Below are 21838 nucleotides of genomic sequence, written 5' to 3' on the forward strand. Positions count from 1 at the left end.
ATTTTCCTTTTATTTTATTATAGACATCCTAGTGGGTGTGTGGATCATTTCTTGAGATGTACTTTCTGAGTTCAAATTTATACCGCAGCAATTCTAAATGGAATAAAGTCTCTAAGCACAGATATGGTGCCCCCAGCCTGTCTATATGGATGCACAGGTGCACACGAGGCCAGGCTTCCTCTCTGCTGCCCGTGACCTCTTTTACACCCCGTGGCAAGCTGTATCCCACTGCTCAGTGTGATTCCTTCACACTGACACCAGAGACTCCTCGTAATTTATTCTGGCAGTTTGTAAAGAGTGATGTGAAATTTGGCCAGGAAATGTGGACATCTCAGGGTGAACTCAGATCAGCGGGTTGTGGCACCATAGGAAGGGGAAAGTCTTATGACAGTTTACTTCTCATTTCTAGTGAGTTGTTGTGTGAGAGAAGCCGTAGGCTAGATGAAGTGTAAGGCAGGGCTGATGTTCCTCTTCTTCCATTCGGGCCCCGCTAGTCCGGGAACACCTGTTCCCACCCTGTTTTCTTATGTCCTTGGAGATGCACTGATAGTTTGCTGCTTTTGAGGGTCTCTTGGATTCAGTGCCACCAACAGACTCAAATAAGTGTTAATGTCAAAGTGACATTGTAGGAGGTGCAGGGGGGGGAGGGCTGAGAAGAAAAGGACTGAGCAAGAGTAGGATATTCACGTCCCTCCGTGGTGTCTTTTGCTCAGTGCTGGGCCAGGGCACTCATGCTCCCGCAAATGGCAGTCACAGTAAAGAGGTATCCCTGGGATACATAGATCCCGAGGCATTTGGGGTCCTTCCTGGCAGTCCCCCGACAAAGAGATGCAAATGTTCACATCGGAAAGTGAAAGAAACCATGATCCAGAGTGCATAAAAATGGCAAAGGGATCTGGGGGAGCAGGGGTGGAGGAGACCTGGCATCATGTTACAGAGGGAGACAGGTGTGGGTGGGATATCGGGGGAGAAAATAATCATTATCGCTGCAATCTCATTATCCTACACAATGAGTCAAATTCTAGACTTCTAAGCACTTTGAAGCCAGCGCTTTCCATCATTACCCAGGCTCTTCAAGTTCGGTGTTCTCATCCTGCCCCTCTCCTCCTTACCCCACCTTCTTGAGATATAACTGACAAAAGTGTACAATGTGATGGTTTGATATATGTGTCTACTTGTGGAAGGGTCGAGTTAATGAACGCATCCTCCCCTCACATATTTACCTTTGGTTTTTGTGTGAGAATGCTTAAGATCTACTCTTAGCAAATTTCAGTTATACACTTGTCAACTATTGTCACCACGCTATACGTTGGATCTCCAGAACTTATTCATCCGTTCATTGGAAGCTGGTAGCGTTTTGCCAGCCTCTCCCCACCTCCCCAGCCCTCGACCCCTGGCAGCCACCACTCTACTCTCTGCTTCTATGAGTTCAGTTAAAAATAATTTTTTTTTGTTTTAGATTCCATGCATCAGTGGAATCTAATCATGTAGTATTTGTCTTTGTCTGGCTCATCTCATTTAGCATAATGCCCTCCAGGTCCATCTGCATGTCCCAGATGGCAGGATTTTCTACCTTTTTATGGCTGAATAATATCCCAGTATATATACCATTTAAACAACCCTTGGACTGGGAGAGAGTTTGGATTTTCGTTCATCTGAGATGGGACTTATTGTTCCCTCTGCAGCATCACAGTTATTTGGGTAAATGTGCATCTCCCCAGGCTGCGAGGTCACTTCTCTGGTGTTTCCACACCCAGAGGCCAGCATGGAGTGGCCCTGACCTGTGGCCGACTGGCCTAAAAGGTTACACATACCAGGATGCGAAGCCCATCCCGACCGTGTGACTTTGAGCAATTCCCTTAACTTCTGGATACTTTGTTCCCGTTGGGATGAAATGGGAACAGTAAAGCTATCTTGTATGCTTCTTCTTTTTTTTTTTTAATTTAATGTTATTTTATTTAAATTCAATTAATTAACATATAATGTATTATTGGTTTCAGAGGTAGAGGTCAGTGATTCATCAGTCTTACATAACACCCAGTGCTCATTATATCACATGCCCTCCTAAATGTCGATCACCCAGTTACCCCATCCCTCCCCCTCCTCCCCTCCAGCAACCGTCAGTTTGTTTCCTATGATTAAGAGTCTCTTATGGTTTGTCTCCCTCTCTGACTTCATCTTGTTTTATTTTTCCTTCCCTTCCCCTATGATCCTCTGTTTGGTTTCTTAAGTTCCACATATGAGTGAAATCATATGATAATTGTCTTTCTCTGACTGACTTATTCTGCTTAGCATGATACCCTCTAGTTCCATCCACGTCTTTTCAAATGGCAAGATTTCATTTTTTGATGGGTGAGTAATATTCCATTGTGTATATGGACCACATCTTCTTTATCCATTCATCTGTTGAAGGGCATCTGGGCTCTTTCCATAGTTTCGCTATTGTGGACATTGCTGCTATGAACATTGGGGTGCAGGTGCCCTTTCTTTTCACTACATCTGTATCTTTGGCGTAAATACCAGGAGTGCAATTGCTGGGTCATGAGGTAGCTCTATTTTTAACATCTTGAGGAACCTCCATACTGTTTTCCAGAGTGGCTGTACCAGCTTGCATTCCCACCATCTCATGTGCTTCTTGTCAAGGTGAGAAGAACACGTGTGAAGTGCCTAGCAGAGAGAGGCTCACAAGAAATGATCAGAATTATTGATATGGCTGAAACGTTTATTGGAGATTTCCCTTGTACGAGGCCCTCTCTGCAAGTGCCCACCCAGTTAACCCCCTGCCATCCAGTCCAGCAGCTACTGTTCTTATCCTCACTTTGAATGGGAAAATGGAAAGTCAGGGAGATTAAGGAAATTCCCATAGTAATCGGAAGTTCCAGCTCAGAAGTGGTAGCTGCAAGTTTTGGAAGCCAGATTGTCTGGCTCCTCACACCTGTTGGGCTAAACTTGATCAGGGTGTCTCAGGAGCCAAACTGATTCTCCGACCTGCTCCTCTCCCACCAGCCAATGGATTAATCTTTGCTGCCACCTTCAGCTGCCTTTCCATTTTGATCCTCTTCCTCTCCGTCTTCTTCATCAACAGATGTACCCAGCATGGTGAGTTCAGGAAGCACTGGTTTGTTTGTTTGCTTGCTTGCTTGCTTGTTTAATAAGTAGGCTCCATGCCCAGCATGGAGCCCAGTTCAGGGCTTGAACTCACAACCCTGAGATCAAAGACCTGAGTTGAGATCAAGAGTCGGACGTTTAAGCGACTGAGCCACTCAGGCACCCCAGGGAAGCACCAGTTTTATACACTAGGGAAGGGGAATGAAGTGAAGGATTTTCTCATTATATAAATTCCTCCTTGTATTTTTTTGTTTTGTAGGTTCGTCACATGAAGAATCCACCAAGAGGTAGATATGCTTGACATATCCCCTGCCCCTCTCTTCTTCAGATACCCTGTTTGTATGTCTGTGATTCCCATGCCTCTTCTCTCTAACGCCCCATCTTCTCCCTCAGTCTTCAGATCCCATACTTTAATGTGTTTTTGTCTCTCAGAACCAGCCATTCCGAATTTCCCAAGCAGGAGGCTACAGGTGAGTGGTAAGGGAAGAAACCATAAGAGAATCGTGGGATGGAAAGAACAAGTCTCACTCCTGCAATCTGAGAGCTGATTTTTTTCCCTTTCACTCACATGCAGATTTATCCAACCTGGAAAGGATATCTGTCTCGGTGAGTTCTCCCCACGAGGTCACTTACCACCATAGGCTGACCCTGTCTGCCTCTTGGTTTAGCCCATACTCTAGCTACTTGGATGCCCCAGCTCACACGATTGACAAGGGGCCAATTAACATTGTGTTTAAAGACATGTGCTTTGACCAAACTAAAAAAAAAACAGAGAGCAGAATGGTGGTTACCAGGGGTGGGAGAACTGGGGAGATGTTGGCCAAAGGGTACAGACTTGCAACGAGCGGATAAGTAAGTCGTGGAGATGTAAGGCACAGCATCATGATTATAGTTCACAACACTGTATTATAAACCCCAGAGTTGCTAAGAGACTAGATCTTAATTGTTCTCACTGCAAAAAAGAAATGATAATTACGTGGCAGGATGGAGGTATTAGCTAACCTATGGTGGTGATCGTGTTGCAACACATGAACGTATCAGATCAACACGTGGTACCCCTTAACCTCATACAATGTTATATGTCAATTATATCTCAATAATTCAACAAGGAAACACGTGCTTCGTGTTCCATAGTAGCTGGGTTCCAACTCCCCGTGGCTACTATTTATTGCCAGTATGGTCTGAGACAACTCACGAAACCCCTGTGATTTGGACCCTTCGTTCCCTCCCTTATCTATTGGGGGTCAAAATCCCCCATGACAGGCCTGTGTAATCCAGTGATGCACTAAACATAAAGGGTTTGCTGGAATTTCTGGCAAATTTTAAATGTCACATGGATGGCACGAAAACATCAATTAACAAATGTTAATCAATGTACATCAATCAGTTTTTTCTATTTAAAATACTGCTTACTTGTGATTTAACATTAATTACCATTACCTCTAAGACCAATTATCAGGTGATATTTATACATTTTCCCATAGGACACAGAGGTTTATTGGTTCATTCTTTATGCCAAGGCAAGTAAAAAGAGGCATTAACAAAAGGTGCAAATTGTTCACTGTTGTATTTAAAAAATATCTATGCACATGGCATTCATTTAGATACATATATTTTTTAAACGTATGGAAAAACACAGTTCACAGGTTCACAAATGAACCATCAATGAACAAACCTAGTCTATTTTAAATGTTGGATAAATGACATTGATTAGCAAGTTGTTGACAATAATAATATTATAATAACATAATATTATATGTGGTACCTCCATACAATGAAATTCTATTCAGCAATTTAAAAAAAGGAAGAAACTAGTGATAGATCCATGTGGTAAATGGATGCACTGCAAAAACATTTGCTAAGTTATGAAAAAAGCCAGATACAGGGGACTGTCCATTGTTCCATTTATGTAAAATCTCCAGAAAAAGCAAATCAATAGTCGCCTATGGCTGGAGCTGGGAGAGGAGATTTAACTGCACCCAGGCACAAGGGAACTTTTTTGGTGACGAATGTTCTATAACTTAAGTGTGGCGAGGGCTACATCATTCTACAAATTCACTAAATGTCATCAAATTGCACACCTATATTAGGGGAATTTCATGGTATATAAATCATATCTCAATAAGGTTGTTTTTAAAATAGCGTAATATTACATAACCAGTAGGTATTCTTACGGGATGGTAGTTCTTATTTTCAACACCATACGTTTGCAACGACTGTTCTTAGTACCGGTCGTAGTTATTAGTATCATATTATTAAAACTAGAGTCAAAAACCCTCATCCTCCCCGAGACACAGCCATTCCTGGAATGGCGCTGTCCAGTAGGACTTCCCGCAATAATGGGCGTGTCCTATGGCTGTGCTGTCCGGTACAACAGCCCCTGGATACACGTGGCTATTGCACATGCAAAATGCATCTGGTGCCACTGAGGACCCAAGTTTTAAATTAAATGTAATTTTAATTCACTTAAATGTAAATAGCTGTATGTGGCTTGCAGGTACCATACTGGACAGCTAAGCTCTAAATGCCCATCTCTTTCCCCCAAAGACTGAAAGACCCCCGGGGAGTGAGCCATGCTGATCCATACCTGAGGCAGCTTCTGTCCCCTGCCGAGGAGCCCCCAGGATCTTTTGAATGTGCAGTGCGGCAGGCGAAGGAGGACAGCCAGAGCCCTGGAGGAAGGAGAATGTGGGTTAAGGTGGTGGGATGACTGGACACATGGAAACCAGGTCATTCCACGTCCTTGGCTCATAATCCATAGTAATAAAGTTAAGTTTCTGCCTTTTTGCTTCCACACCTCTCAAGAATTACTGGTTGGGCTTTCCCAAAATCTGGAGTGTGACTTTAGTATAGATTGACTTAAAACATGTCCTACATCTATGGGCTGATGATACTATCATACACACTTAGGGGATTCTGGACGGCACCCCATAAGTAGAAAGATTTTTCCCCGGAAAAGCCCATTGGTTGCTGCTGGATGAGGCATCCCATAGACAGAGGGATTTTGAAAAGGAGCACAAGAGGGGCACCTCGGGGACGCAGTTGGTTGAGCGTCTGACTCTTGGTTTTAGCTCAGCTCATGATCTCAGGGTCATGGGATCTAGCCCCACTTCTGACTCCTCGCTCAGCGCAGAGTCTGCTTGAGATTCTCTCTCTCCCTCTTCCTTTGCCCCTCCCCTGCTCATGCTCTCTCTCGCTCTCTCTAAAATAAATAAATTAATTTTTTTAAAAAAAAAAGAAAGAAAGAAAGAAAAGGAGCACAAAATACAAGCCACAGAGAGGGACCCTCGACTGTGAACTAACAAAAGCAACTCTGAGTGGCATGCACCAGGGTAAGCAGCTAGCTGTGTTTGGTTCCTGATCCTTCCAAGCTGTGCTGGGCAGCCCTCTAGTCTTAAAGCCAAGACCAGTTTCCTTGCTGACATGAATGGAAGCATTTTCTCAATGCCATCATATTTCTGTTCATTTTATTTCTTGAAAATCAAAGGATGCAATGAAGCTAGACTTACCAAATATATGTGGATTTTGTCACTTGGCACCCATAACTTCATTAATTTATGTCTTATGTCACTGTAAGGATTTTTCTGAGCATGGACTTTTTTCTGTGACAATGACACAGAATGGCCAGTTACATACAAACATAAATAAATGAGCTCTGCTTCAAAAGTTATGTCACCTGATCAGGATTGAAAGTCATTTTTTAATATATGAATGAACGAAAGTGTAAGGATTTGGGATGCACATATAAATATTCTTAACTCATAAGCATATGCTGGGTAACTCTTCTCTTTTTAGGTTTTTAATTATGAAATAATTTGACCATAAAGGAAAATACCAAATTATATAAATAGAAATATGCACACTGTCCTTACTTTCTAGACATTTTTTGCTGTGTTTCACTTTTTTTTTTTTTAAGATTTTATTTATTTATTTGACAGAGAGAGACACAGTGAGAGAGGGAACACAAGCAGGGGGAGTGGGAGAGGGAGAAGCAGGCTCCCCGCTGAGCAGGGAGCCCGATGTGGGGCTCGATCCCAGGACCCTGGGATCATGACCTGAGCCAAAGGCAGACGCTTAATGACCGAGCCACTCAGGCGCCCCTCTGTGTTTCACTTCTACCACTCCTGATCTGTTGTCCTTCCTCTCTTCCCCAGAGGTGAAGTTTATCCATGTTATTATATGTTATTGTTATGCATTTTTTTGTATTTTTACTACACAGACATTTATTGATAGTCAATATATGGCAGTAGTCTATGTGTTAGTAACATATACACATATATATGGAATTCTATTGTATACTATAATTCTGTGACTTTTTATTGTCCCCCATATTATGCTGTTGAAAATCATTCAGGTGAACTTTGTGGGTCTAGCTCATCCCCCGTGGTATAGAATTCAGCTATTAGCCATACCATGGAATATTGCTCAGCCCCAAAAAGGAATGAAGCACCATGACATGCCACAACATGAATGAACCTTGAAAACATTATGCTCAGTGAAAGAAGCCAGTTACAAAAAGCTACATAAATACTGCAGGATTCCATTTCTTTGAAATGCCCAGAATAAGCAAACCCTCAGACACAGAGAGCAGATTCATGCATGCCAAGGGGCTGAGGGAAAGGAGAATGAGTATGGGGGGGGGGTTGTTTTTTTGGTTTTTTGCTGGTGACAGAAATGTTGTGGAATCAGAAACTGGTGATGGTTGCACATCCTTGTAAATATACTTCTTTTAAAAAACGCCGAATTTGATGCTTTAGAAGCAAAGATTTTATGGTATGTGAATTATATCTCAATAAACCAAATTTGTAAAAAGAACTGGTTGGATGCACCAACCATGGCTTCTCTTTAATTCTTTCCTCGACGGCGAGATGTTTGGGCTCTTACCGGGGCTATGCTATCAGCAAAATGCTACCATAAACATCCTGTTCACAAGTGTGATCTCTCGGTGGCATATTTAGAAGTAAAACCTGTATTTTGTGATGTCCACATCTTTAATCCCACTAGGAGAGCCAAACTGAGAACTAAGGTAGTTTTCCCTATTTATACTTCCACCAGGGATGAATAAGTTCCCAGTTCCCCACGTCCTTGCCAATTCAGAAATATATTAAACTTGATAATTTTTGCTGATTAAAATAGATGAACTCATAACCCACTTTAAGCTGCCTATATAAAGATATCTCATGGTTGCTTTAATTTGCATTTTCCTGATTATGAGTGAGGCTTATTGACCATTTGGGGTTTCTTTTCTGTAAACTGATGATTTGTACCCATTGTTCACTTTCCAGCTGAACTGTTGGTCTTTTCCTTTCTGATTTTTATATATATAGCAAGCACATCTTTCCTTTGTAAGCCGTGTGCTGCAAACATCTCCTTGAAGCCTGTGACATATTTTCATTCCTTCTGTATCTTTTAATGTTAGCTAGTCAAAGTAATTCATCTTTTAATTTATATGTTGAGGGACTTCTCATTGTCTTGACTAACTTTACATGATGAATATACTCTCCTATATCTTCTAAATTAAAATGTTTTAATTTTGTTTTTCATATGTAATGCATCTGATATTAATTTTTGTCTAAGGTGTGAGGTAGGGATCTAATTTTTCCACTTGGATAACCAACTGCCCTAGTACCCTTTATTGAAAGACCCGTTCCTGATGAAATATGCTCACTTCTATTTCATCGGCACTGCCTTCCATTATTAGCGTACTTCAAACTCTTGGATGGAAATGACAAAAGGAGAAACTTGATTTGAAAAGACTCAAAAACAATAAAGAAAAAGGTGGGACGCCTGGCTGGCTCAGTTGATAGACTCCTGGGGTTGTGAGTTCAAGCTCTACCTTGGTTGTAGAGATTACATTTATTTTTTTTAAAGATTTATTTATTTATTTATTTATTATTTATTTATTTGAGAGAGAGAGAGAATTCACATGCATGAGAGAGGGAGAGAGAGAATCTCAAGCAGGCTCCCCAAGGAGCACGGACCCTGACATGGGGCTTGATCTCAAGACCCTAAGATCAGGACTTGAGCAGAAACCAAGAGTCAGATGCTTAACCAACTGAGCCACCCAGGTGCCCCTAGAGATTACATTAAAAAAAAAAAAAAAAAGAGGGAGGGAGGGAGGGAAAGAAAGAAGAAACTGAGTCATGTAAACTAACTAAGGAAAAGACAGAACTAGAGATATCTCAGACAATTACATCCACAGGCTCAAATATCATTTAGACTTTTCCTCTCTGTATCTCTCATCCCTGTTTCTATTTCTGTGTTATCATTATTATTCAGACCAGCTGTCCTGAGGAGTCTGGGACTGACAGTGACAATTCTAGGCTCACAGCCTTGCAGACTTTTAGCCAAAGAGGTAAGGGGGGTTTTCACTTACTGGATCAATTTAGAAAAAGATATTACTGGCTACCTTTGGAACATGCTAGAAACCCACTCACAAAAGACTTAAGCACAGAGGAAAGAAATCAAGCATTTATCTTGCCTTTCATTTATAACCTATACCTTAGCACAACCACAGAGCTGAGGAGGCCAAGCTTCTACTTATACATTACTACAACTAATACATAAAGAAGAAAACCTCCAAGACTATCTTTGGCTAATGCATGCCCACCTTATCAGGAATAATAACAGAGGATATGGTTTAGCATCTTTCATCCATGTATCTACGCGGGAGGTAGAAAACCCAGGCCTGCCAAGCCCTAGACCGGAGGTCCACAAACTTTTTCTGAAAAGTATTTTCAGCCTTTGTGGACCATAGGATCTCTATGTTGAATCATCTCTGCTCTTGAAGCATGAGGGCAGCCATATCTGTTATGTAAACAAATAGGTGGGTCTGTGTTCTAATAAAACTTTATTTACAAACACAAGTGATGGGCCTATTGCCAACATCTGTCCTAGACCAACGCTTTTTGAAATCTGAATGAATCACCAGAATAAGAACTGAATTAAGCCAGGAAACATGTGTTCTAGGATGCAAATGGGAGACTTTTTTTGCCCCTTCCCCAGTTTTCAGATCTGTAAAAGTGGGAAATGGGGTGCCTGGGTGGCTCAGTCGTTGAGCGTCTGCCTTCGGCTCAGATCATGATCCCAGGGTCCTGGGATCAAGCCCCACATCGGGCTCCCTGCTCAGCGGGGAGCCTGCTTCTCCCTCTCCCACTCCCCCTGCTTGTGTTCCCTCTCTCACTGTGTCTCTCTCTGTCAAATAAATAAATAAAAAATCTAAAAAAAAAAAAAGTGGGAAACAAGCAGGATAGGACGGTTTCTGGGGTCCTCCCTGTCCTGACGTGCTGAACTTCTGGAGCCATCCATCCTACCGCAGAGGTGGTTTTGCCTAAGGGAGGGGGCCCAACCAACATCTCTTTGTGAAGAGACCCAGCCGGCTCTGCAACCTGCATGGGGCTTGTTCCCCAGGAACTTTGCAGCTTGTCGCTTCACCCTATAGCCTGAGTCGGTCTGTAAAGTGCAGTCAAGGCGACTCGGTTGGGAAGAGGGTGAAGGGGTCCACGAGCAGAGAGGCCTCCTGAGTCCTGGGGCCCTGACCTGTCCCAGACTCTTCAGCCTCCTTTGGGTGTGTCAGTCTCTCTGCTCTCACTGTGTGTGCTTGGGGGGGCGGGGCGGGTGCACCGTGGGGGGTGAGGACAGAAAGCAGAGGAGAGTGAGGGGTCAGTAGGCCTGGAGGAAGGGAGAGAAGACTCAGTCTGGATTTCCATGAAAGGCACACATGATGAACCTACAGGGGCCTCTGCTCTACAAAGAGTCCCTTTCTCTCTCTCTCTCTCTCTCTCACACACACACACACACACACACACACACACTATTAGACCCCTCCAGCCGCCACAGTAACACCCTGTAGATTGGGTGATTTAAACAATAGACATTTATTTATTTCCTTAGTTCTGGAGGCTGGAAGTCCAGGATGGGGCGCCGGCCGACCCAGCTTCTGGTGAGAGCCCTCTTCCTGGCTTGCAGAAGCAACCCTCTCGCTGTGTCTTCACATGACCTTCCCTCTGTGCTCATGCAGTGGGTGGAGAGAGAGAGAGAGACAGAGAGAGAGGGCCAACTCTCTGGGGCTCTTCTCATAAGGACACTATCAGATCAGGGCCCCACTCTTATGACCTCATTTAACCTTAATTACTTCCTTAGAGGCCCATCTCCAATATAGCCACACTGGAATTTAGGGCTGCAACATAATGCGTTTTGGGGGAACACAAATACTCGGTCCATAACACACACACATACACACTATTCTATGCAGACACCCACAGAGAGAGCTACACAGACCCTCTATGTGTGCACAATCACACACACCGATTCACACTCTTGTGGGTTCAGCTCGTGTACCCCCAAAATTCATGTGTGTGGGCCTAACCCCCCTGTATCTCAGAATGTGGCCTTATTTGGAGATGGGGTCACTGCAGACCTAATTTGAAAGATGAGGTCCTACTGGAGGAGGGCGGGCCCTTCGTCCAATATGACTATGTCCTTATAAGGGAACTTTGGGCACAGAGATGCACACGGGGGAACACCGTGCGAACATAAAAGCAGAGATCAGGGTGATGTGTCTACAAGCCGAGAAGCACCTGAAGCCAGGAGAGAGGCCTGAGACAGAAGGAACCAGTCCTGCTGACCTTGGTTCCTCCAGAACCAAGAAAGAATAGACTTGTGCTGTTTAAGCCCCCTCCCCACCCCCCACCCCCAGTCTGTGCAGCTTTGTGGCGGCGGCCGGAGAGCAGGCTAACCCAGGGAACTAGGGAGGCAGCTGGAGGCCGGCTGGCGGGAGGGAAGTGTGGCTCTAAGCCCCGGGCATATGCTACACTGTCCCGTAGGAATTCATTAGCAAAACACAGATCCCAAGATAAACGACTAAGAACTTCGAGATGGTGAGTGCAGAGCACGAAGCCCTGAGCACAGGGTCCCTGCTGAATGTGAGGCCCCGCAGCACTGGCTGGAACTGGCCAAGCTGGTGCCCCGGCCTCAGTCAGCAGCTCCCAGGATCGGCGCACCCGAAGGCGCATCCCCTTTGCTCCCCTCCGCTCCCTGCACAGCCCACGGCTGACCAAGTGCTGAAGCCCCCGGGGGAGTCGCTGGGCGGGCGGGGGAGCGGTACCTCTGTTCCTCTTGTCGGGGAAGTCATTCTCTTTAAAACTTGGGAGCTCTTGGTGGCCATCTGGCTCACCATGTGGAGGAAGCCGGTCTTTAAGGAGAAACACGAAGATGACTCAGAGCATCCGCCGAGGAGCTGGGATGCCTGCAGCTTTTGTTTTCTTGCTTCTGACTGCTTCCAACACTCAGCATCCTCCCTCTCCGTGCAGCTTTCTTGTTCAGTCATTCTGGGAACCCTTGGAGCCAAAAAAAAAAAAAAAAAAATTAAAAAATTAAAATAAATGACACCCGAGAAAGTTTTCTGAGTCGGAGCTAGTCTGAGAATGGATTTTGTTCTGAACAGAGTCTGGACAAATATTGTTAAAATCGCTGGCCCTAAAAGGTATCATTTATGGACATCCACTCTGGTATTCATCCTAAATCACTACAGCACACCTTTCATTGTAATGAAGTGACTCCCAACCGTTTGTTCGCTAAAATTCCAAATGCAGTATGGCGAGGGTTGCCCACTGGTGTTTTCCTAACTTGTGTCTTCCGGGGTGTGGGGGGGGCATGCCGGGGAAGAGGCCAGGGCTGAGGAAAGGGGGTGTCCTTTGTTTTCAGATGGTGTTGGGTCTACGTTCAGCTTATGTGAACCTAAGGAAGATTTCTTAAAATCGCCAGGACTCCACGTCCTCACCATAAAGAGAGAGAGATACCAGATAGGGTTGTTACCAGCAGTAGGACCTACAATCCCTGTTACCCCAGGACTGGGGCTGGGGCAAGGGCTGCCCCAGGATGTGGGAACAAGGAGTTTCACAGGACATGGACATTTCAGGGCTAAGACTGAGAAAGCCCTGGGCAAATGGGAACAAGTTACAAGTTCGTTCGTCACCTTCATCATAAGCGTAGGAGCTGTAAGCAGGCGTGATCAGAACACTGGCACTCTCCTTCTGCCCCCATTACCCTAACACACCCACGTCACAGGTCTGTGCCCTTGGGAGACATCTAAGGCAAGTCTCATGACCTTCACAGTCATCTTAGGTAATAAAGGTGTCCAATTAGTCACATGCAAGGGAAAAATAGTGTCAGTTCAGTAATTGAAATGCTTTTGGCAGGTTGCCTGCAGCAGCATTGGGCATGGTCAGCTTTTTCTTTATTTCCCCACCTGGAGCTTTTGCTCCTCCCCTCCTGCTCCTCAGGCCACCGTTCTCACCTGCATACCCCCCGGTGCCTGTAAACGCATCTCCTCCAGGTGCTCACGGAAGGATCGCCTGCTCTGTCTTTGGGGTCCATCAGCCCATTTCCAGCCTCTCTGCAGGGTTCACCTTCCACCTCCAGGTGGCGCTGGTGGAAAGCACAAAAGACACCTGATTCCTTCATTCTGTCCCAAATGTCTGCAGAGCTGTGAGCCACAACCTTGAGCCCTCGAGATGGTTCAAACTTGAGCCGGACCCTATTCCTCTCTGAGCCTGCCCTGACCCCATACTGAATGCTCTGAGCGGTCCAGTGGAAGCTATCCCCCTCAGAGCTTGAAGCCAGGAACTGGCGTGCTTGCTACCCTCCTGCGTGGGGACTCACAGCTCTTGGACACAAACACACAAAAACAACATAACTCTTCTAATTCCAACACCGCTTTTCCACACCTTCAGGTGAACATGAACCCCAGCCCTGACACCTGAGCAGCACTCCTCAAAACCATCAAAGTCATTCAAACCATCAAGGTCATTCAAACCATCAAGGTCATTCGAACCATCAAGGTCATTCAGAACAAGGAGTCTGGAAACTGTTGCAGTCAAGAGGAGGCATGTTGTATCAGTGTCATGTATCCTGTAACAGAAGAAAGGACATTAAGTAAAAACTAAGGACATCTGAACACAGCACGGACTCTAGTCAGCGGCAATGTATCGAGTTTGGTTCATTAATTGTGACAAATGTACCGTAGGATATTGACAATAGGGGGAAGTGGTAACAGGTCAGAGGATAAATGGGCGTCTCTGTATTCTCTTTGCAATGTTTTTGTAAATCTAAAACCATTCTAAAATTAAAAGTTTCCTTGTTAAAGGGTGAGGGAAAGCAGCACGAGCGCAGGGCCTGGGACCAGGTAGAGGATGATTGGGCTCGATGCCGGGACCCTGCCACCCACGTCTCTCTCTGCCATGCAGCTCTTCCCAGCGGAGGCCGGGATGCTGTGGAGCAGATACCACCCTCCCCACTGCGCTCTGCCCAAACTCCCAACCTTACAATCCATGGGCATACTACAATGATGGCTGTTTTATGTCACTAAGTTTGGGCTGGTTCGGTATAAACTGCTAGCTAACCAGAAGAGAATCAATGCTGGGAGCCGGCATGGCTCCTGCTGGCTGCCAGTTTTTGCAGTTAGGTGGCGGCCAATGATTGTCTCCAGCCCAAGGAAGACGGAGAAGAAGCAAGGCACCCACTGTTCTCGCCCAAAATCTAACGTCCAACACAACCTCACTGAGGACTGTAATGGTGATTTCCTTGCAGAACCCCAGTCCCATCCTGCCCGTCTCCACACCAAGACGCTCATTTCCAGCCTCAAGCCGTTTGCCCAACCCCAGGAGGCTCCCCAAAGCGGAGCAGGAACCACACACACGGGGGTCCCTTTGCCCTGTTCCAAAGACCCCCGTTCCGGTTCTGCAGTTTGAGAAAGGGGGCAAAGCTGTGGAGGTCACACTCTCTCCCTGCTCTGTTTTCAGCCCCACAGTTGGTCTTTTGCTGACCCTTCAGGAAATGAGATATAGTTTATTGCGACATCACACTCCCCAAAGCCATCCCCCGCTGAGCTTCTCTCGCTGTGAGTCCTCACTGACCCAACAAGAATTCGGACCGTCAGATTCCAACTCATAAACTAGCATTACCGTATGCTCCAACTGCTGCGTCTGGGCATGAGCCTGAAAGAATCGAAAGCAAGGGACTCAAAGGTGCATATTTGCATCAGATATTTGCACACCCGTGTTCACAGCAGCACTGAAGGTAGAAGTGATCCGTCAGCGGATGAACGGATAAACAAAATGTGCTGTATACATGTGTATTAATCAGCTCAGACTGCTATCATAGAATATCATAGCTGGGTGGCTGAAGCAACAGAACTGTGTTATCTCATAGTTCTAGAGGCTAGAAATCTAAGATCAAGGTGCCGGCAGGGCTGGTTTCTTCAAATACAGTCACATTGGAGGTGAGGGCTTCAACATATGAATTTGGGGCAGACAAGGGGATATTACACAGCCTTAAAAAAGGAAGGAAATTATACATTTCCCCTGCTACAACACGGATGAGCCTCGAGGAGATCATGCTCAGTGAAATAAGCCAGGACCCGAAAGTACAAATACTGGACGAAACCACTTACGTGAAGTTCCTAGAGTTGTCAGATTCATAGAGACAAAAAGTAGCTACCCCTCAATCACTTAATAACCTAATCACTTAATAACCTAATCACTGGGAGCCCTGGGATGATAATTGCAATTATAGCTACATAATTATTTATGTCCTGTGCCAAAGCTCTGCAGGGCCAGAGGGAGAGGGGAATGGGGGGTGACGGCTTCACAGAGAGTTTTGCTTTGGGAAGACAAAGTTCTGGAGGTCGACAACAACATGAACGGACTTCATGCCACCGAGTCAGTCCGCTTGAGGGCTTTCTTTGCTCTCAGCGGGCATTGTACCTACGGCAGTTAGACCCTGGTCTGGGAGTCAGGAGACAGAAGCCTGGGGCAGGCTCCCTGTCTTGAGCAAGCCCCTCCCATCTCTGGAATTGTCTTATTTATCCAGCTATTTAACAAACATTTATTGAGCACCTACAATGTACAGGGCTTTTTTTTTTTTTTTTTTTTTTTGGAAGGGCTATTACTATTTTTAAAAAGTAGCCAAGATCCCTACCTTCATGGAGCTTATATTCTGCTTGGAAAGAGGGACAGAACCAAGTAAATAAATATTTATAGATTGCGATGAGTGTTAGGCTGGCTATAAGCAGGGTGATACAATATAACATAGTGGGTATGTGGAGAATATAACATACTGGGTGTGTGGAGGGGAGGTCTTCCCTTTAGGAAGGGAGTCAGGGAAGGCTTGGAAGGAAGTGTGTTTATGAAAATTAAAGACTGCAAAGTATCCAGCCCTGAGGAATGTAAAGGGAATGCCCCTCAGGCAGGAATTTCAACAGGTGCAAAGGCCCTGAGGCAGGGGAGAGTTGGTATGTTCTAGTTCTAAGATCTGAGCATGAGGTCAGTGCTGCCGGGGGCAAAGCAGGCTGATCAGAACAAAGCACAGGAAGAAAGGTACGAAGCCAGATCACACAGAGCCATGAGAAATCTGGAATTTTTATCTAAGTGGGAAAGGAAGTAGAGCATGAAATATGCCTTCATAACACTGAGAAGGAAGACACGCAAAGTCCTAAGCCCTCCTTATCTTATCTTTGGCTTTTCACATCTCACACTTGAGTGCCCCTTGTTTTTCCTTGAGGAGGCAGTGAATAATGTTTAGAGTAGATTCTGCACCGTCCCCTCCTCTGACTCCCCGCAGAGATCTTTAGGCTCCTGTGAATGGTGCTGCTGGGAACATTCATGTACAGGTCTTTGTCTGAACACCTGTTTTCAGTTATACGAAACACCCGGAATTGGTCAATCCACAGAGACAGAAAGTAGATGAGCGGCTAGGGGAAATGGAGAGTAGCTGTTTGGTGCAGACAGGGTTTCCTCTGGGGGCATAAAACGTCTTGGAACAACACTGAGAATGTACTAAATGCTGCTGGATTGTTTGTTTAAAAATGGCTAATGGTTAATTTTACACTGTATGAATTTTCCCTCCATTAAATCATTAAATAACCTTGTAAACATCGTGAAGGCTAAACAAATATGTCTGTGGGTCTCATCTGTCCCTCTGGCCATGAGCTTGAATCTTCTTCAGGCTTTAAAAAAAATAAAAAGACAAACATTACACAGAAAAATATACATAGTTAGATTCCATTTACATGAAGTTCAAACATAAGCAAAATGAAACAACATTTTCTTTAAAGAGTAGAATTACAGTTTGCAAAACTACAAGGAAAAGGGTAGGACTTATTCAAAATCCAGGTTGTGGTTGGTAATCTTGGAGCTGGAGGTGGGGATGAGCTCAGCTAAGAACATGAAAGCAGCTTCCAAGATCCGAGTTCTTTTTCTCAGCCAGGGTTCTGAGAAAGCGAGTGTTTTTTATTCTGATTCTTTAAATGGGATGTTGGGTTCTTACACACACTTTTGCATATCTGATGCATTCCACATTTAAAAATAAATGTTTGCTGAATTTCAAAAAGACACATGGACGTAGGGTAAAACGTTAGCAACAGGGGAACGTGAGTGAAGAGTATGTGGGTCTTCTTTGCGTTATTTTGATTCTTGCAACTTCTCTGTAACTTTGAAATTATGTTTGAAAAGTTTTAAAATGTATTTAGAAAGGACAGGATTGTAGATTTCAAGAAGCTTCTATTTTCCTTTACTGCAAAAAATATAAGATGAAGAGAAGCAAGTTAATGTTTCGGCAAATTATTCCACAGTACGATGTGGTTCCAGTTACTAGTCGTTGGTGGGTCTCTATTCCTTTCCCCCACCTCTGAGAAGCCCACACAGACCCTGGGTAGGAAAGAGGGTGCAGAGCACAGGCCCCCTGCACTAACAGCCATTCCCAAAACCAAGCGGACATCTCTCAGAGCCTCCCCGAGCCAGCTGGCCTCAAAGTCAAGTAGGAAAAAAAAAAAACGTATTGCTGATCCCATTCCCTGGCTTTTATCTGAGTTTATAATTGCACGTTCATTAGCGTGATTATGTGATGAATATCTGTTTCCATCACCAGACTGTCAGCTCTTCGGGGGTCCCATTTTTGCTCTCTACTGTATGCCGGGCCCAAAGTGCCACTCGATAATAAGAGCAGCAGGGCTGATCTGAGTCATGCCCGGGTGCCAAAGCTCTGCAGGGAGTAGGACGGCACCGCTCTTGGCAATGGCTCTAGAAGGTAAGCCCTGAGAGGAGCTCTCTGAAGGGATGAAGAAGTGGAAGCCCAGCAGTCCAGCAACGTGCTCGGGCTGTGGAAGGTGGAGCTAGGGTTTCCCTGGCCACTGCCCCACGCCTCCTCTACCTGTCGAAGGAGGATGGGAACCCCCCCATCCTCAGCACGATGCTGACTTCAGTACAGAAAGGAAGGAAGAGAGTGTCCTACCAAAGAGTGCCCCACTGACTCTGAGATGGGGGTGCGGTCTCAGTGAACCAACAGAAGGCCACTCCACGTTTCCTGGATGAAAAGGAATCTCCCCAGTGAGGAGGTTGCTGGGAGCCCTGGGATGATAATTGCAATTATAGCTACATAATTATTTATGTCCTATAACACGTCATGTTATAGAAATATTATGTGGCATGTTATATTATAAATATTATGATATATTTATACATTATATATATTATGTTCCATATATGTAATATTATGAATCCTATATTTATATAACATGATAGGCTAGTAATAACAACATTCATATAAAGATTACTATAATATACAATTATGTTACATTATATAGTTATATAATATATAATTGTATTTATAATGTATAATCAAATATAGAAATGCTTAAGAGAATGTTAACATGTTAAATATAATATCCATAGTATTATTAATAACCAAGTGATTATAATATAATCATAGCTATATATAATACTGGTATAATATATAATATTATATACGTAATTATATTTATAATTATAGCAACACTGAAGAGAATCAAACTCTGGGTATTAACACATTTGTATTCATAAGCCAGCACATAGTCCCAATTTAAAAAAGTTTTTTTAAGATTTTATTTTTAGGGCGCCTGGGTGGTTCAGTCGGTTAAGCGCCTGCCTTCAGCTCAGGTCATGATCCCAGAGTCCTGGGATCGAGCCCCACAGACTGCTTCTCCCTCTCCCTCTGCCCTCCCCCCCACCCTGACTTGTGCTCTCTCTCTCTCTCTCTCAAATAAATAAATAAGATCTTTAAAAAAAAAAGATTTTAATTTTAAGATTTTAATTTTTATTCTCTATGCCCAATGTGGGGCTCTTGGACTCGTGACCCAGAGACCAAGAGTTGCATGCTCTACCCACTGAGCAGCCAGGCATCCCTGCCTTAAGTATCTTTAAATGTTGAGAAATTGAGAAATAACAGATCGGCTTCGGCTATTCTGTGTAACTGAAGAATGTACTCGAGTTGTGATTTTTGGGTTGAAATACATACCTGGTCTCCACAAGGTGCAAGGCCGGCCCTTTGGCCCGAGGGACGGGAACCCTTGACCCGGGCCTTCCTTCCCCTTGGTTTCCGCAGCTGCTGTTCTAGTTCCTACCAGCATTCTGTCACGTGATCACTGCATTCCCTGAGGAGCCAGCTCTCCCGCACGCGCGTCCCCTCCCGCAGTCTCCTGGGGGCCATGGAGGCTTTTCCATCATGCACCTCAGCAGTCCCAGCCTCTCCTAGGCCCCCTGTCCCAGAGCCACGTGCTCATCTTTAGCACCCGTTCCCAGGTCCTGGACTCCATGCTAGTCTGCTGGGGCCACCCTAACAGAGCACCACAGACTGCACTGGCCCGGTTCTGGAGGCAGGAAGCCCGGGGTCAGTGTGTCTCAGGGCTTCCAAGGACCAGGGACCGCGAGGGAGAATCTGCGCTGGAGTCTCTCTCCTGGGCTCACAGGTGACTGGCCGCCTTCTCCCTGTCTCTTCCCTCGGGCCTGTCTGCGTCCTAATCTCCCCTCCGTATGAGGACATCAGTCACTGGAATAGGGCTCAATCACGTCTGCACAGACCTCTCTGCAGATCAGGCCTCGTGCTGAGGTCCTGGGGATTAGGACCCCAACACAGACATTTGGGAGGGATGCAGTTCAACCCACAATGTTTGTGTCCTAAATTGCTGCATTTTCCTGTCACTCTCTGTGGGTTTCTTGACATGTGACTCTGGGGCTGCCAAGCAGCATGCCACAGGTTTCTGGAGAGCACGAGGGGGTCACTTTTCTCTACCCCGGGACGCACAATCACACCCAAACAGACTCCAAATAAAAGCTGTTAAATTTCCAAACTTTTAATCCCAAACTGACCATAGCAAGGTCAGACCCAAAGATTTCCCCACCACTTCCCGTTTCCCCAAGGTTCAAATTAGTTGGAAGAAGTCTCTCCCACAAGTGAACACATCCAGATCTGGGAAATGAATCGGTCCAACTCCCTCCTCCCAAGACCCCCTGACCTCATCCCCCCACCCCACTCCCTAGTTACCCCATCAGGTCCCCCCCAGCCTTCCCTGGGGACCCTCATTTGCAAAAAGCCTCTCCCCATCCTACCCTCAAGCATCCCAATTCAGCCACAGAAAAGAACATATTCACAGAGGGAAAAGATGAGGCAGGTTTGTGCAAACCATGTGTGCCCCACAGTTTCTCCAGGATGGCGTGGGGGGGCAGATTTTGGGGGATAAAATGGAGAAAAGGAAAGGTTTAGAAGGAGCTTGCAGATGGCACAGTGGTGGCTCTAGGCGGCCCTGTGCCCCTGCTTGGGGCAGAGTGAGCCCCAGGGCCAGGGAGGCAAGGTGAGCAGGAGAAAGCAGCCCCCCCCCAGCAGCAGGACCAGGCTGGCCCCCACGCCACAGCCCAGGGACCAGGAGTATTCATAGGTCAGGGCGGGGGCCGGGGGAGGCTCAGGGCTGACTCTCTGCAGGAGGGCTTGCACGGAATGCCGGAACACCTCCAGGCTGACCAGGAGCAGCAGGCCTGTAGGGGGAGGACAGGCACGGTGCTCAGGCCCCGGGGGACCCGGGCCCGGGTCTGAGCATTTCCCTAACACACCCCATCTCGTGCTCGCTCAAACAGCAACCTGGGGGACCCTCAGCACCGCCCCACCCCATTCATCCAACAGCTCTTTACCAAACACCTACTACACAGCACGCACAGTTTGGGAAGCTGGAGATAAAGAAGGAACACAACACAAGCTGATAGGGACAGAAGGACAGAGGGACAGAATGGTGGCCGCCGGGGCTGAGGGCCAGGGGAATGGGGGCTGCCGCTTCACAGGGACAGAGTTTCAGCTGGGGAAACACGAAAGTGAAAAAGTGGTGGAGATGGATGACGGGGCTGGCTGCACCACGGTGTGAGCCTACTTAACACCACAGAACCGAAAACAAAAATGGTTGAAATGGTCAATTTTGTGTTATGTGCATTTTATAGGCTTAAAAAAGAGAAAAAGCAGGGGCGCCTGGGCGGCTCAGTCGGTTAAGCGTCCGGCTTGATTTAAGCTCAGGTCATGATTTCAGGGTTGTGGATCGAGCCCCACACTGGGCTCCACACTAGACATGGAGCGTGCTTAAGATTCTCTCTTTCGCTCTGCCCCTTCCCCTCCTTCAAATACATACATACATAAATATATAAATAAATGGAAAAAGCAAATCCTGGAATCAAGAATAGCAAAAATCAAATGAAGACTCCATAAAAAAAATATATATTAAAAAAAATAAAAGGGGTGCCTGACTGGCTCAGTTGGTAGAGCATGCAACTCTTGATCTCGGGGGCGGGTGGGGGGGGTGATTTCAAGCCCCACGTTGGGTGTAGAGCTTTGTTTGTTTCAAAACAAACAAACAAAAAAAACCAAACAACAACAACAA

General features: G+C 45.6%; 1 protein-coding gene and 2 long non-coding RNA genes across 3 annotated transcripts in view; 1 reads left to right on the top strand and 2 right to left on the bottom strand.

The window, feature by feature from the left end:
* The first annotated feature begins 3366 nt into the window (after positions 1-3366).
* Positions 3367-5732, top strand: LOC116622387. The gene is made up of 4 exons (XR_004297566.1): positions 3367-3395; positions 3541-3578; positions 3683-3714; positions 5656-5732. It is a non-coding gene; the product is annotated as an uncharacterized LOC116622387 (long non-coding RNA).
* Positions 5733-12319: 6587 nt separating this feature from the next.
* Positions 12320-17150, bottom strand: LOC116622388. The gene is made up of 4 exons (XR_004297567.1): positions 17032-17150; positions 13943-14019; positions 13406-13536; positions 12320-12446 (listed from the first exon to the last, which is right to left on the bottom strand). It is a non-coding gene; the product is annotated as an uncharacterized LOC116622388 (long non-coding RNA).
* Positions 17151-20635: 3485 nt separating this feature from the next.
* Positions 20636-21838, bottom strand: part of CACNG8 (calcium voltage-gated channel auxiliary subunit gamma 8) — a gene marked incomplete at its 5' end in the record, with an annotated part of 39655 nt that continues 38452 nt past the window's right edge. The window contains one exon of the mRNA XM_032388913.1: positions 20636-20951. Within this exon, the coding sequence (XP_032244804.1) occupies positions 20713-20951 (239 nt within the window). The remainder of the gene's footprint in view (positions 20952-21838) is intronic.

The sequence above is a fragment of the Phoca vitulina genome, unplaced genomic scaffold (assembly GCF_004348235.1).
Source record: "Phoca vitulina isolate PV1807 unplaced genomic scaffold, GSC_HSeal_1.0 scaffold52, whole genome shotgun sequence".
NCBI lineage: Eukaryota > Metazoa > Chordata > Mammalia > Carnivora > Phocidae > Phoca > Phoca vitulina.